At 37.2% G+C, this 11,921-nt stretch overlaps 2 protein-coding genes across 2 annotated transcripts; both read left to right on the top strand.

Annotated features, from left to right (window-relative positions):
• Positions 1-629: 629 nt before the first annotated feature.
• On the top strand, positions 630-5,841 carry LOC148046263 (vomeronasal type-2 receptor 26-like). Its single transcript, XM_087714637.1, has 4 exons — positions 630-678; positions 2,242-2,407; positions 3,452-3,743; positions 4,960-5,841. The coding sequence occupies exons 1-4, from the start codon at positions 630-632 to the stop codon at positions 5,839-5,841; spliced, it is 1,389 nt and encodes a 462-aa protein (XP_087570763.1).
• Positions 5,842-8,314: 2,473 nt separating this feature from the next.
• LOC148046262 (vomeronasal type-2 receptor 26-like) lies at positions 8,315-11,701 on the top strand. Its single transcript, XM_087714635.1, has 3 exons — positions 8,315-8,485; positions 9,900-10,026; positions 10,800-11,701. The coding sequence occupies exons 1-3, from the start codon at positions 8,315-8,317 to the stop codon at positions 11,699-11,701; spliced, it is 1,200 nt and encodes a 399-aa protein (XP_087570761.1).
• Positions 11,702-11,921: the final 220 nt, after the last annotated feature.

Raw genomic sequence — 11,921 nt, 5'->3', positions numbered from 1 at the left:
AAAAAGATATTCTATAAATAAAATAAATCCTTAAAAACCATTGTTAAGTATTCCACCAGCAATAATTTATAGTACAACTATTTTAAGGTATTGTACCAGCCAGTATATGGTAACCATTATTCCAATCCACCAGCAATAATTTATACTGTAACTATTTTAAGGTATTGTACTAGCCATAGTATACTATAACAATTATTCCACCAGCAATAATTTATACTGTAACCATTTCAAACTATTCCACACAATAATTTAAAATGAAACCATTAAAAATATCCCATACACAATAAATTACAATAAAACTATTTAAAAAAATTCTATGCACAATACATTTCAAAGTATTGAGTATAGAATTTTTAAAAATGGTTTATTTTAATTTATTTTGGATAGAATCTTTTTTTTAAATAGTCTAAGACAAATTAAAAAAAGAATCCACAAACAATAAATTGAAGTAAACCATTTTAAAATATTCTACACTCAATACTTTTAAGTAAAACTATTTTAAAAAATTATGTGCATTAAATAAAATATTATTTTAAAATACATTAAAAAAATAAAAGAAAAACAACTGGGTCACTTACCAGCAGGCAGAATCAGCAGCACTCCGATGCGATGGATCTGACTCCGATGCGATGGATGGACGCAATAGGGAGCAGGCAGGCAGAGAGGCAGCAGGAACAGGTAAGACACACTGGACAGGAGGGACAAGGCCAGGGTCAGTAAGCAGGTCATCTGGCAGGCTTAGCCAGCCAGGCGAGGCTGGAGAGGGGGGACAGGGGACTTCCCTAGCAAAAGCTAGGCCGCCTTTGCCGCCAGTCCTTGGCTTTTGCTAGGGAAGGTCTGAAGGCTTCCCTTGCAAAGGCTGGGCCACCGCCCCTACTGCCAGCCCATGGCTTTTGCTCGTGAAAGCTAGGCCATCACCTCCCCCCACCCAGCCAATCAGTGAGCGGCAGGCTGGGCTAGCTTACTTTAGTATGGACGGGCGGGGGAGTGAGCAAGCTAGTTGTAATGGGCCGGCAAGGGCACTTTGGAATGACAGAGCCGGTGCCGGTGTTCCCAGAAGTTACTTACTTCCAGGTCCACTGACCAACTGGTTCGCAAGGACCGGCGCGGACTGGTAGGAACCCACCCCTGGGGTGCAGTGTTATAATGCAGTATAGCAAGTTAACTATTCAGTGCCAGGAGTTTGATCCTGACCAGCTCAAGGTTGACTCTGCCTTCTAACTGCTTAGAGAGTGCTATAAAGCACTATGAAGTAGCATGTAAGTCTAAGTGCTATTGCTATTTTTTATTTTCCCCAGAGGTGTCAGAGGAATGACAATGCTATACAGAAATTGCTAGGGTAGACGGGGACTAAATTTCAGCCAGCTTTAGTGGGACTGAAGAAATTTGGATGTGAAATGTGACAAAAAGAGAAGCTGAGCAATATTTTATCCCAGAATGTACAACAATATTTTAAAATTTGAAGATACATAAAGTGGTCCATTATTTTGTAATTAAATGTATTACCACTGCATTGAAATACAGTAAAATGAGAAAGTGCTGCATATTGAGAAATGTCTCAAAAAATCATTCTAAAAAAATATTATATGCCTCCCTAGAAGAGTTTCTAAAAATTTAACTCAGGGTAATCCAAATCTCACTTCCTTGATGTGTTACAAATATTTTTGAAATTAAAGTACTCCTATAATAAATGCATTAATTTTAGCTCTAAATCCAAATCTTAATATTGATGGTTACTTTTGTTTGTTTTTCGACCATTCATAGAAAAGAATGGCTTTTTTCTCAAGAGGATACAATAAAAAAATTGTTTTAAAATAACAAGCATGCTCTCTTTACAATTCTATAAGGAATTCTACCATTGAAGAGGTAGCAATTCCATTTTCCATACAATTAGTTTGCAATTATGTGATACGGCTCGCAATTTGTTGCAACTCATAAATAGCAGTGTATCAATTCATCTGTGAACTATGATATAATGCAATATCTTCTTTAGTATTTGAAGAAGGGATACAGATAAGATGGAAAACATGCATGTATTAATATGATCCTTAATGTTTCATATTTAGATATTTATATTATTCAGAGTACTGTCTAAACTTTTATAATAGTTGTGAAAATATGCCAGTGACCCTGAGTAGTTAGAGAAAGGAAATTTTGCGGAAATGAATTAGTCCTAATTTAAGTTTAGGATGTCAGTATCAGGGGTAATGCTTTTAACCCTTTTGTCATACATGCCACAAGGAGCTCCCACAGTGAAATGCAATGTCCAGTATCCAGAACACCCAGTTCACAAATATCATCAGGTTGGGGACCTCATCATTGGCTGCATATCCTCTCATGGAGTTTTCATCTCTATTGCCAAAGATTTCACAATAAAACCTCCACCCACAATGTCTGAAGAGTTCCTGTAAGGAATCCATTTTCATGTGTTACCCTAATTATGCTGGTCATGCAGCAAATGCTTGTTTTCCACCTTATACTATAGAAACAATAGTATGTAATAATGAAATTCAGGGGTCTTTATGTAGAGTTGCTAAGTTGTATACATAGCATTGACTTAATTAAACACTGTGTTTAATTCTTCTAAATGTAGTTTTAAGAAATGTTAATTCTCAGACATTTTTAAATTAGGCAAAATAGTCTGGAATTAGCTTGGTGCATCAACTATAGATCTTTAAAATATATTAAAATAATATTTTACAAAGAGTACTTTTTTTACCAAAGAAAGTTGGGCACTGCAGATCAGATTTCTGATTATTTTGCCCTATCAACATCTGTATCAAAGAATTTCCTTTATGATTCTTTCGCAGCTTTTTATTTTATTCATTTTACTATCATTTTCAGTTACTCTTATTTCAAATACAGCTGCTATTTGTCTACATTGATGATAGAATGTATTAAATTCAGCTGGTTTACTTTATACTGCTGCCCAGCTCCTAAGAACCCAAATTGCAACCAAGAGTTTTTGTTACAATGTAGAGAAGTTTTTGTTTTTTTAAATGGATTATTTAAAATGTGTCTTCAAGAAAGGTAAATATGTAATTCTAATCTTCATAGAATTATGTGAATGGCACTTTTTATTGTATTTAGCAACAGCAAGAGCAGTTAGACTTATATACCGCTTCATAGGGCTTTCAGCCCTCTGTAAGCGGTTTACAGAGTCAGCACATCACCCCCACAGTCTGGGTCCTCATTTTACCCACCTCGGAAGGATGGAAGGCTGAGTCAACCTTGAGCCAGTGAGATTTGAACCGCCGAACTGCAGATAGCAGTCAGCTGAAGTGGCCTGCAGTACTGCACTCTACCCACTGAGCAACCTAGGCTCTTAAAGCAGTTTATTTAAAAGTGTGATGTAGTAGATATTATATAATATTTAAAATACAACAGGATAAATGTGATATATTTGATGTATGAATTATCCTTTTGAAACACAATACAATATTCATTCCAGAATGCTTCCAAAGCATTATCAACATATCCTGGCTTTGTCCTTTGCCATAAAGAAGATTAATGACAATCCTCAAATACTTCCCAATATCACTTTAGGATTCCAAGTTTTTGACAATTACTACAGTGGAAAATGGACCTATCATTCCACTATGTCCCTTTTGTATACATTGGAGAATTTCTTTCCAAACTATAGTTGCAATATGAAAAAGAAGCTGATCGCAGTGATTGGTGGATTGGATTCCCTTACTTCTCTTGCTATGAAGATTCTCCTGGAGATCTACAAGATTCCCCAGGTAGGAAACACTTCTGAGGTTTTTCTTCATTTTTTTCTCTGTTCTCTGTTTCACTAGATACAATGCTGGAGTCTGAGTAATTGTTCATCAAATTACATGAAGGTAATCTCTAAGATAAGGAAAAGTTCTTTAGCTTTTTACTTGGAGTATAGTAATAAATAAATAAATAAATAAAGGAAAGTTTTATTTGCACTTTCATCTTAAAATTCCTGCTTCATACCAGATATTCATTCTTGTTAAAGTTTTTTTTCTTAAAATGTTCTTATATGAGGTACATATATTTAGTCCAAACAAAAATCCATCAAAGAATTTCAGAGATTGGACTTTTCATAAAGCTTTACCGGTGCAGATATTGCAAAATACTTCAGAGGGTGAAAAATCAATCAGGAACTTGTTCCCCAGCAAACTAGATTGTTTCTATTCACAGACCATATCTCACAGATAGTAGGAAAGGATAAATAATAGTAATGTCATACAAAGGGTAATATTATTAGAATTAGAATTTTTCAATTCAATAAATGTATACAAATGAGATTAGGCTGTCTTGCTATAAATGTAACCAAATGAGATTAGGCTGTCTTGCTATGGACTCTGTCTCTTAAAGAATTTTGGCTGGTGGGCTCATGGAGAACAGCCTTTTTTGCTGTGCCCCCCACCTCATGGAACCTTGTACCAGCTTCTCCCACTCTCCTGGCCTTCCAAAAAAAAAAAACCTCTTAAAATTTGGTTTTGCTTATTTGGCTTGGGATGACATGGGCCTTTTTGTTTGTTTGTATAGATGGTTGATAGGGGGGAAAGAAGACCTCACTTCTTGGTCATCTATCTCCTTGGTCTTAGTTCTCATGTAACTCTTCCTAAATTTAACTGTTTTGATATTTATCTTTTTAAAGTTTGAAAATGTTTGACAAGTAGCATATAAATAAACAAATATAAATCCAGAAGTATTCCTTTGCCTTTTTCATAGTTCCAACACTGGTTTAGTATTCCTTGAAACAATTATATATCATCACTACATAATTTAATAAAAAAATCTTTTAAAATGATAATGTAAAAATTAACAGCAGTTTGCCACATTTTCTCCCATATGCCCATATTTATATCATTTGTACAAACTCTATTTCAATTTCAGTTTTCTTCTTCTTCTTAATTCCAACTGTCCATTTGTCCATATTAAACCTGTCTTTCATCTTTAACATATCTTTATGGATCTCTTTAGCTCACCTACAGTCTCACTTCAGTGATGAAGGATAAATCTTCTGGTCTCCCCTTCTACCAGATGGTTCCTAAGGAAGACCTTCAGTACAAGGGGATTCTGGCTCTACTTTTGCATTTCAGATGGATATGGATTGGAGTGGTAGTTATGGATAATGAGAATGGAGAAAGATTTGTGCAAACTGTATTTCCCATGTTTTCTCAGAAGGGTGTCTGTCTTGCTTTCATACAAAAAATCCCTGTTGTAACATTTATTAGTGATTTGTTTGAGATTCTGCATAAAGGGAAGAATATTTATGATGCTTTGATCAATGAAAAGGTTACAGTGATACTAGCCTATGGTGAATCTTATTCCTTGGGATTGTTTAGATTTATATCTTATCTATCAGATGAAGATGTAGACAGTAAACCTAGGAAACCCCTAGGAAAAGTATGGATTACTACAGCCCAAATGGAGATTGTTTCCTTTGGATTTCAAAGGTATTGGAATTTAGAAATTTTCCATGGAGCTTTGGGCTTTGCATTTCATTCCAATGATGTGTCTGGATTTCAACAGTTTATTGAGAATCGAAATCCTTCCACCACAAAAGAAGATGGTTTTCTCAAAGGATTTTGGGAGCAGATCTTTAACTGTAAATTTTTAAGTACATCTATCCATCAAGACGAGGTGAACATTTGCACTGGCCAGGAGAAACTGGAGAGAATCCCTGCACTCTTTTTTGAAATGTCCATGTCTGGCTATAGCTATAGTGTCTACAATGCTGTCTATGCTATAGCCTATGCGTTACATACCATGTTTGCATCTGGACTCAGACACAAAACAGTAATGGACCATGGACTACAGATTCATTCATTCTGGCAGGTAATGTTGCATATAATACCTTGAATCTCAACTGAAAAACCTGGTAATGACTTGCTTTTCTTTTCCATCTCATGAAATTATTTCAAAATAATGCAGTCTTGCACTTTCCACCAGTGACATGCAGTGAGGTTTATGGCTGGTGAGCCACTGACACAGTGGTGGGTTTCAAATTTTTTTTGACTTGTGGACTTCAACTCCCAGAATTCCACAGCCACGCATGCTCAGTTCCGATTTAAAGCAACAGCATTTGTTTTTCTCCTTTGCGAAAGAAGTTTCATTTTTTCATTTTCTTTTTCTTCTCCCTTCCCCTCCTTCCTCCCTCTCTCCCTCCCTCCCCTCTCTCTCTCACGCACACACACACAGACACACAGAAGTTGGATTGGACTATCTCTCCTACCCCCTTCCCTCTCTTACTTACTCTCAAACAAACAAACACAAACACAAAAGTTGAATTGGATATCTTTTCCAGTGGCTTGAAAGCAGCTCCTCTGCCATCCCCCTCATTCCCCTGCTGCCTTCCGCAAACACCTCCACCATTGCAAATGCAGCCTGTGTCTGGGTGGGAAATACCTGGAATGCAATAAAGCCCACCCACTCACCTCCTGCTGGCAGGCTGGGGTGAGAGGAGACACAGAGAAGCTGGAGGGGAGCCGATCCGAGCCTTCCAAAAGAAAGAGGCTGGGGGAAAGTGTGTGTACTACAGCATGGCTCTTTGCCTGGCTTCCTGCCTCCTCCTGTGGTCTCCTCAGTGTTCGCTTGTGCTCTCCCTCCCCAAGTGTAATTTGATTGCAGGCAGAGCCATGCTGCCTTTTCAAACTTGTAATCAGTGAAGCTGGGTTTCACATAAACTTTCTTTATATAATTTTATCCAGCTTTGTGTGTGAGAGAGAGAAATGGATGGGGGGCTGGGGAGGAAGTCACTACACTTGGGGAGGGAGAGCACCAGTGAGGAGACCACAGGAGGAGGCAGGAAGCCAGGCAAAGAACTGTAGCGCACAGACCTTCCCCCAGCCCCAGAAGGCTCCACTATGTAAAAATCCAACCCAGCTTCACTGATTACAGGTTTGAAAAGGCAACGTGGCTCTGCCTGCAATCAAACTACACTTGGGGAGAGAGAGCATAAGTGAGCCAGGGTCCTTCCTTCCAGTCTTTGCCCAAAGCCCTGCAAAGCACCAGGAGGATAAAGTTTGAATTCCTCCCCACCCCTCCGATCCACACGTACTTTTTCCACCTGCTTCAGAGAGGACTTCAACTCTGCACTTGCCTCGGGTCCTCTGAAGAAGCCCCACCTAAACAAATGTCCTCTACTATGAGATAGGAGAACTGCATGTCTCACCTAGTCTGATTTTTTAGGCATTTTATGATCGCTCACCACAAGAAACACGTTCCACACATAATGATCATAAAACACCTAAAAAGTCAGACAAGGTGAGGCATGCAGTTCTCTTGCTTCATAGTAGAGGGCGCTTTTTTAGAGGCTTTTTTTTAAAGGCTTTTTTTTAACAGTTAAGCAGAACCTCATCCACTGTGAGGCAGCAACTAGCTCAGCTAGCTCCTTTTACATTTTTTTTTCTTTTCATGATGAGAGCGGTGAGGCTGTGTCTCACTTGCCTCACCTGGCTGCACGTCACTGGTTTTCACTGTTCCTGTTTGTGCTAATACACTTCCCCAATCATTCAAGGTTTGTAGCCCAGCCAGAGTTGGGGTGGGGAGGGGATGGTTCTGCGTGAGCAATAAGCAAGTGTGTGCATGTGCACAGTTCCATTTGCAAATGTTGCAGGCTAACCTGACATTTTGGTGACCCGGTTCCAAACAGCTCAGGGTCTAGTAATGGGTCATGACCCAAGGGTTGCCAACCCTTGTTCGAATACACAAAAATGATAGTTTCTAATGTATGAGTCTCGTTGGCACAGTGGTTAGAGTGCAGTACTGCAGGTCACTTCTGCTGACTATTGGCTGCCTGCAATTTGACAGTTCAAATCCCGTCAGGCTCATGGTTGACTCAGCCTCCTATCCTTTTGAGGTGGGGAAAATGAGGACCCAGATTGTTGGGGGCAATATGCTGACTTTGTAAAACTGCTTAGAGAGGGCTATAAAAGCACTATGAAGCGGTATATAATTCTAACTGCTACTGCTATGTGATCCTATTACAATATATGGATTATTATGTTTTGATTTCCAAAAGAAGTTCCTAACTTCTGTTAACATTCTGTTTCATTCTAACAATCTGACAATCTGACAGGGTTTATTATTCACTGAAACAGTGTTTCTCTTGTATATGACAGAATTCAGTGCAAAGAATAACTGTACCAAGAATAGGGAATATGGGATTAATTTAAATAATAAATATCCTTTCAATGAATAATTAAAGACATGCTATTTAAATATTGAAAAGAACCCTTGAGCATTTGATTTGTATAAGTATTACATTTTCATTTCAATTTAGCTTCCTAATTTCTTGAGATATATCACATTTAATAACAGTATTGGGGAAAAGATGGCATTTGATCAAGATGGAAATTTGGTAGCTGGATTTGATGTCATCAATTTTATTTTCTTGGAAAATCAGACAGTAGTGAAAATAGGAAGAATAGATCCACACTCTCCTCCAAACAAAGTATTAATTATCAAAGAAGATGCCATAACATGGAGCAACTGGTTTAACCAGGTGGGTTCCAGGAATTGACTCCCTGGAAATATTTGTCCCATTTGTGATCACTGAATCTTAATGATTATTTTAAATCCTGTTGAATTATGAAAATGATAAAATCTCACTTGTTCCGGATCTTTGTCTTATCCAACTAATACAGTTCATAGGAATTGGTGTACAATGGCTGGATTAAATTCAGTTAGATAGAATAGTTAAATGTCATCTTTAGCTAAAAAAATCAATTTACCTAAACAATTAGCTAAAATGTACAGATATGGGCAAACTAGGCACTATTTAAAATGGGTCAAGAGTATGCAATTTTTAAATTTTCATACTATCTTGCTGAATGTATTCCTGGGTACAACCAGGACTGACAGTTAATAATATCAGAGATGAATAACATTAGAAATATGAGAATACTTCCCAAAATTTCAGAAAAAGAAAATCTAGAGTGGTTTAGTTCCTCTGATTTCCATTGAAATGTTTCTTTGAACAAGGAAGGAAACAAAAAAAAAAATCATTAGTTTCAAAATGTACACAGGAGTCAGTAAAAACAATAAGCATAATGCTAAGTTACCCCTAAAGGTTTCCCTCTACAGATGGCAGTATTAATATTAGCGCAAGTATAGCACCAGAAGGAAGTTATTATTGTGAAAATGTTTTCTCAAAATACAATTCCCTATCCTGGCTTCCAACTTTGGTTATTGGGAGTGGCAGGAACAAGAGCAAAGCTAGCTGTAGAAGTTCCAGCTATTATGGGTCTCTATAAGTTCTTCTGTGAATGAACCCTTCCTCATAGACTTGTTTTCCTGATTACGCTCCAACTTCTTCATCTTCCTCTGTACTTTTGCTAATGTCCTTCTTAAAATGTCATTATCAGAAACAGTCACAGGATACCATCAAACTAGAATAAGATGGCTGCATTATTTTTCTATTATCTGGATATTGAGTATTCCTTAGCGTAGATGAGATAATTATTATGTCTGTTTTCTTTCTTCATGCAGACCCAATTATCCTACTGAGTCTTTGTCTAGTATAATAGTTTTAATACAACATGTCTTATAAAAGAAATACTTTCTTGGTCACATTCAAGTATACTGATTTTGGGATACTTTTTTTTTTACTTATTCTTGAAAATTGAAATTTATCTTATATCAATGGGTATATGACATAGTTTGTTGAGGACAGAAAACAACTGTATTATGTAATATTATAAAAATATTTCAAAGCATAGCACATGAAATTTAAGTGGCAGTTCAATATTTCAAGAAGAAGATATTATTATTAGTAGTAGAAATGAGCACTTAAGACATGGATGTACTATATGGTTAACATACAATACATGATAAAAAGCCCCCTAAAAGCAATGATTATAAGAAAATCATTTTTAAGATTATAATTTATGTTGTTGGTTTGTTTCTTTATAAGCTAGTCACAGCCTGTTTCTCTCTGTACTCCAAGCTGTTATCCAGGATCTAGTAAACAAGTCATAGAGGGTAAGCCATTCTGCTGCTACTCTTGTAACCCATGTCCAGAAGGAAAAATTGCAGAAATTGAGGGTAAGAATATGATATTATAGTCTGTCTCTTTCAGAAAGATATACTATTTGCCAATGTGTAACGCAGTCTCCTCCTCTCCATCCCATTCCCTCCTCCTCCTCCTCCCCATAAAAAAATTGCATTTAGATAAAAGATACACAGATCTTTCTCTGGAATGTTTTACAGAAATAATGATAATTGTGGGATTTTATAAACTTTATTCATTTATACTCCATGGCTAGACAGGAAAACAATATCTTGAGACCTGCTATATGGGTTCACCGACAAATGCATGCCCGACAAATGCACACTGACAAAACCACGGCAACAAAACTGCGACATCAAAATCGCACCCACAAAAGTGCGCCAACAAATGCATGCTGACAAAAGCGCACCATCAACAAACAACATAGTAGGATGCGAAAACAATGTTATAACCCTAACCCTAACCCTAACCCTAATCACGCTTTTGTGGGCGCGCTTTTGACATCGCAGTTTTGTCAGCGCGCATTTGTCGGGTCATGGCTATATGGCATAGATAAAATATAGCCACAATTCCATTCCCTATGATGGGAAGTTGAAATGATCGACTTTTTGCATGGTTCTTTCAAATAAGAGTTTAATGATGATGTTATTGTGCAAATAAGATATATGTATGCTGATTTCATAGTCCTGCTCATAACTATGACATTTGGAGTAAAGCCTAATGCAATATTTAAGCTTATGTAATGTTATCAAGTTATCAAGATTTATGAATCCATATAAGTTTGATAATACATTTTTTTCCATTTCAGATCTGAATGACTGTTATGATTGCACAGATGAAAATTATCCCAACAAAAAGCGAGATTCATGCATTCCTAAAGACATAAGCTTCTTGTCATATAAGGAACCTTTGGGTATCACTTTAGTCTCTTTTTCTCTTTTCTGTTCCACAATCACAATTCTGGTACTAAGATCATTTTTGATACACCACAACACTCCCATTGTAAAAGCCAGCAACCAGGATATCACCTATATTCTCCTCATCACCCTCCTGCTCTGCTTCCTTTGTACATTGCTATTCATTGGTCAGCCCAATAAGGTGGCATGTATTATCCGACAAACTGGTTTCAGCATCATTTTCTCTGTGGCTATTTCCTGTGTGCTGGCCAAGACTGTGACTGTGGTCCTGGCTTTCATGGCAACCAAGCCAGAAAGCAGGATAAGCCAGTGGGTGGGGAAAAGATTGGGCTATGCTTTTGTTTTATTAAGCTTCTTAATCCAGGTAGGGATTTGCACTATATGGTTGTCCATCTCTCCTCCTGTTCCAGATGTTGACCTGCGCTCAGAGCCTGGAAAAATTGTCCTACAATGTAAGGAAGGGTCCATGATTATGTTTTACTTTGCAAGGTGTTATATGGGCTTTTTGGCTATGACCAGTTTTATAGTTGCTTTCTTTGCAAGGAAATTACCAGATACTTTTAATGAAGCCAAGTTCATCACTTTCAGCATGTTGATTTTCTGCAGTGTTTGGCTCTCCTTTGTTCCAACCTACCTGAGCACCAGGGGAAAATACATAGTGGCTGTGGAGATCTTTTCAATGTTAGCCTCGAGCGCTGGGCTGCTGATCTGTATCTTTCTCCCCAAATGCTACATTATTTTTTTGAGACCAGACCTTAATAAAATGGAACTAAGAATAAAGAGAAATTTCTGAATATAATCAAGCATTTTGTTTTGATATGTGTTATTATACATACATAGAATATTGGACTAAAATTGAAAACATAGTCAGAAAGTTATATTCTCCATTGTTTATGCTTTCATTTTTACAAAGAACAAGTGTAGAAACTACTACTTATGAACATGCCGATTATGGTAACTTCTTTTTGATTTAATGACTTTGACAGATGATGTTTATTTTTTTAGAGCACCTT

The sequence above is a fragment of the Thamnophis sirtalis genome, unplaced genomic scaffold, assembly GCF_051295495.1.
Source record: "Thamnophis sirtalis isolate CommonGarterSnake01/CBP01778 unplaced genomic scaffold, rThaSir2_p1.2 scaffold_4, whole genome shotgun sequence".
NCBI lineage: Eukaryota > Metazoa > Chordata > Lepidosauria > Squamata > Natricidae > Thamnophis > Thamnophis sirtalis.
This window is presented reverse-complemented; position numbering and strand designations above follow the sequence as displayed.

What these genes read in the sequence shown, in the direction of transcription:
- LOC148046263 (XM_087714637.1), top strand. Translation starts at nt 630, where the DNA reads ATGGATGGACGCAATAGGGAGCAGGCAGGCAGAGAGGCAGCAGGAACA. An exon ending in CAGAGAGGCAGCAGGAACAG is followed by an intron (nt 679 to 2,241) that starts GTAAGACACACT and finishes ACATGCCACAAG; the next exon opens with GAGCTCCCACAGTGAAATGC. An exon ending in AGATCTACAAGATTCCCCAG is followed by an intron (nt 3,744 to 4,959) that starts GTAGGAAACACT and finishes GGATCTCTTTAG; the next exon opens with CTCACCTACAGTCTCACTTC.
- LOC148046262 (XM_087714635.1), top strand. Translation starts at nt 8,315, where the DNA reads ATGGCATTTGATCAAGATGGAAATTTGGTAGCTGGATTTGATGTCATC. An exon ending in GGAGCAACTGGTTTAACCAG is followed by an intron (nt 8,486 to 9,899) that starts GTGGGTTCCAGG and finishes TTTATAAGCTAG; the next exon opens with TCACAGCCTGTTTCTCTCTG. An exon ending in AAAAATTGCAGAAATTGAGG is followed by an intron (nt 10,027 to 10,799) that starts GTAAGAATATGA and finishes TTTCCATTTCAG; the next exon opens with ATCTGAATGACTGTTATGAT.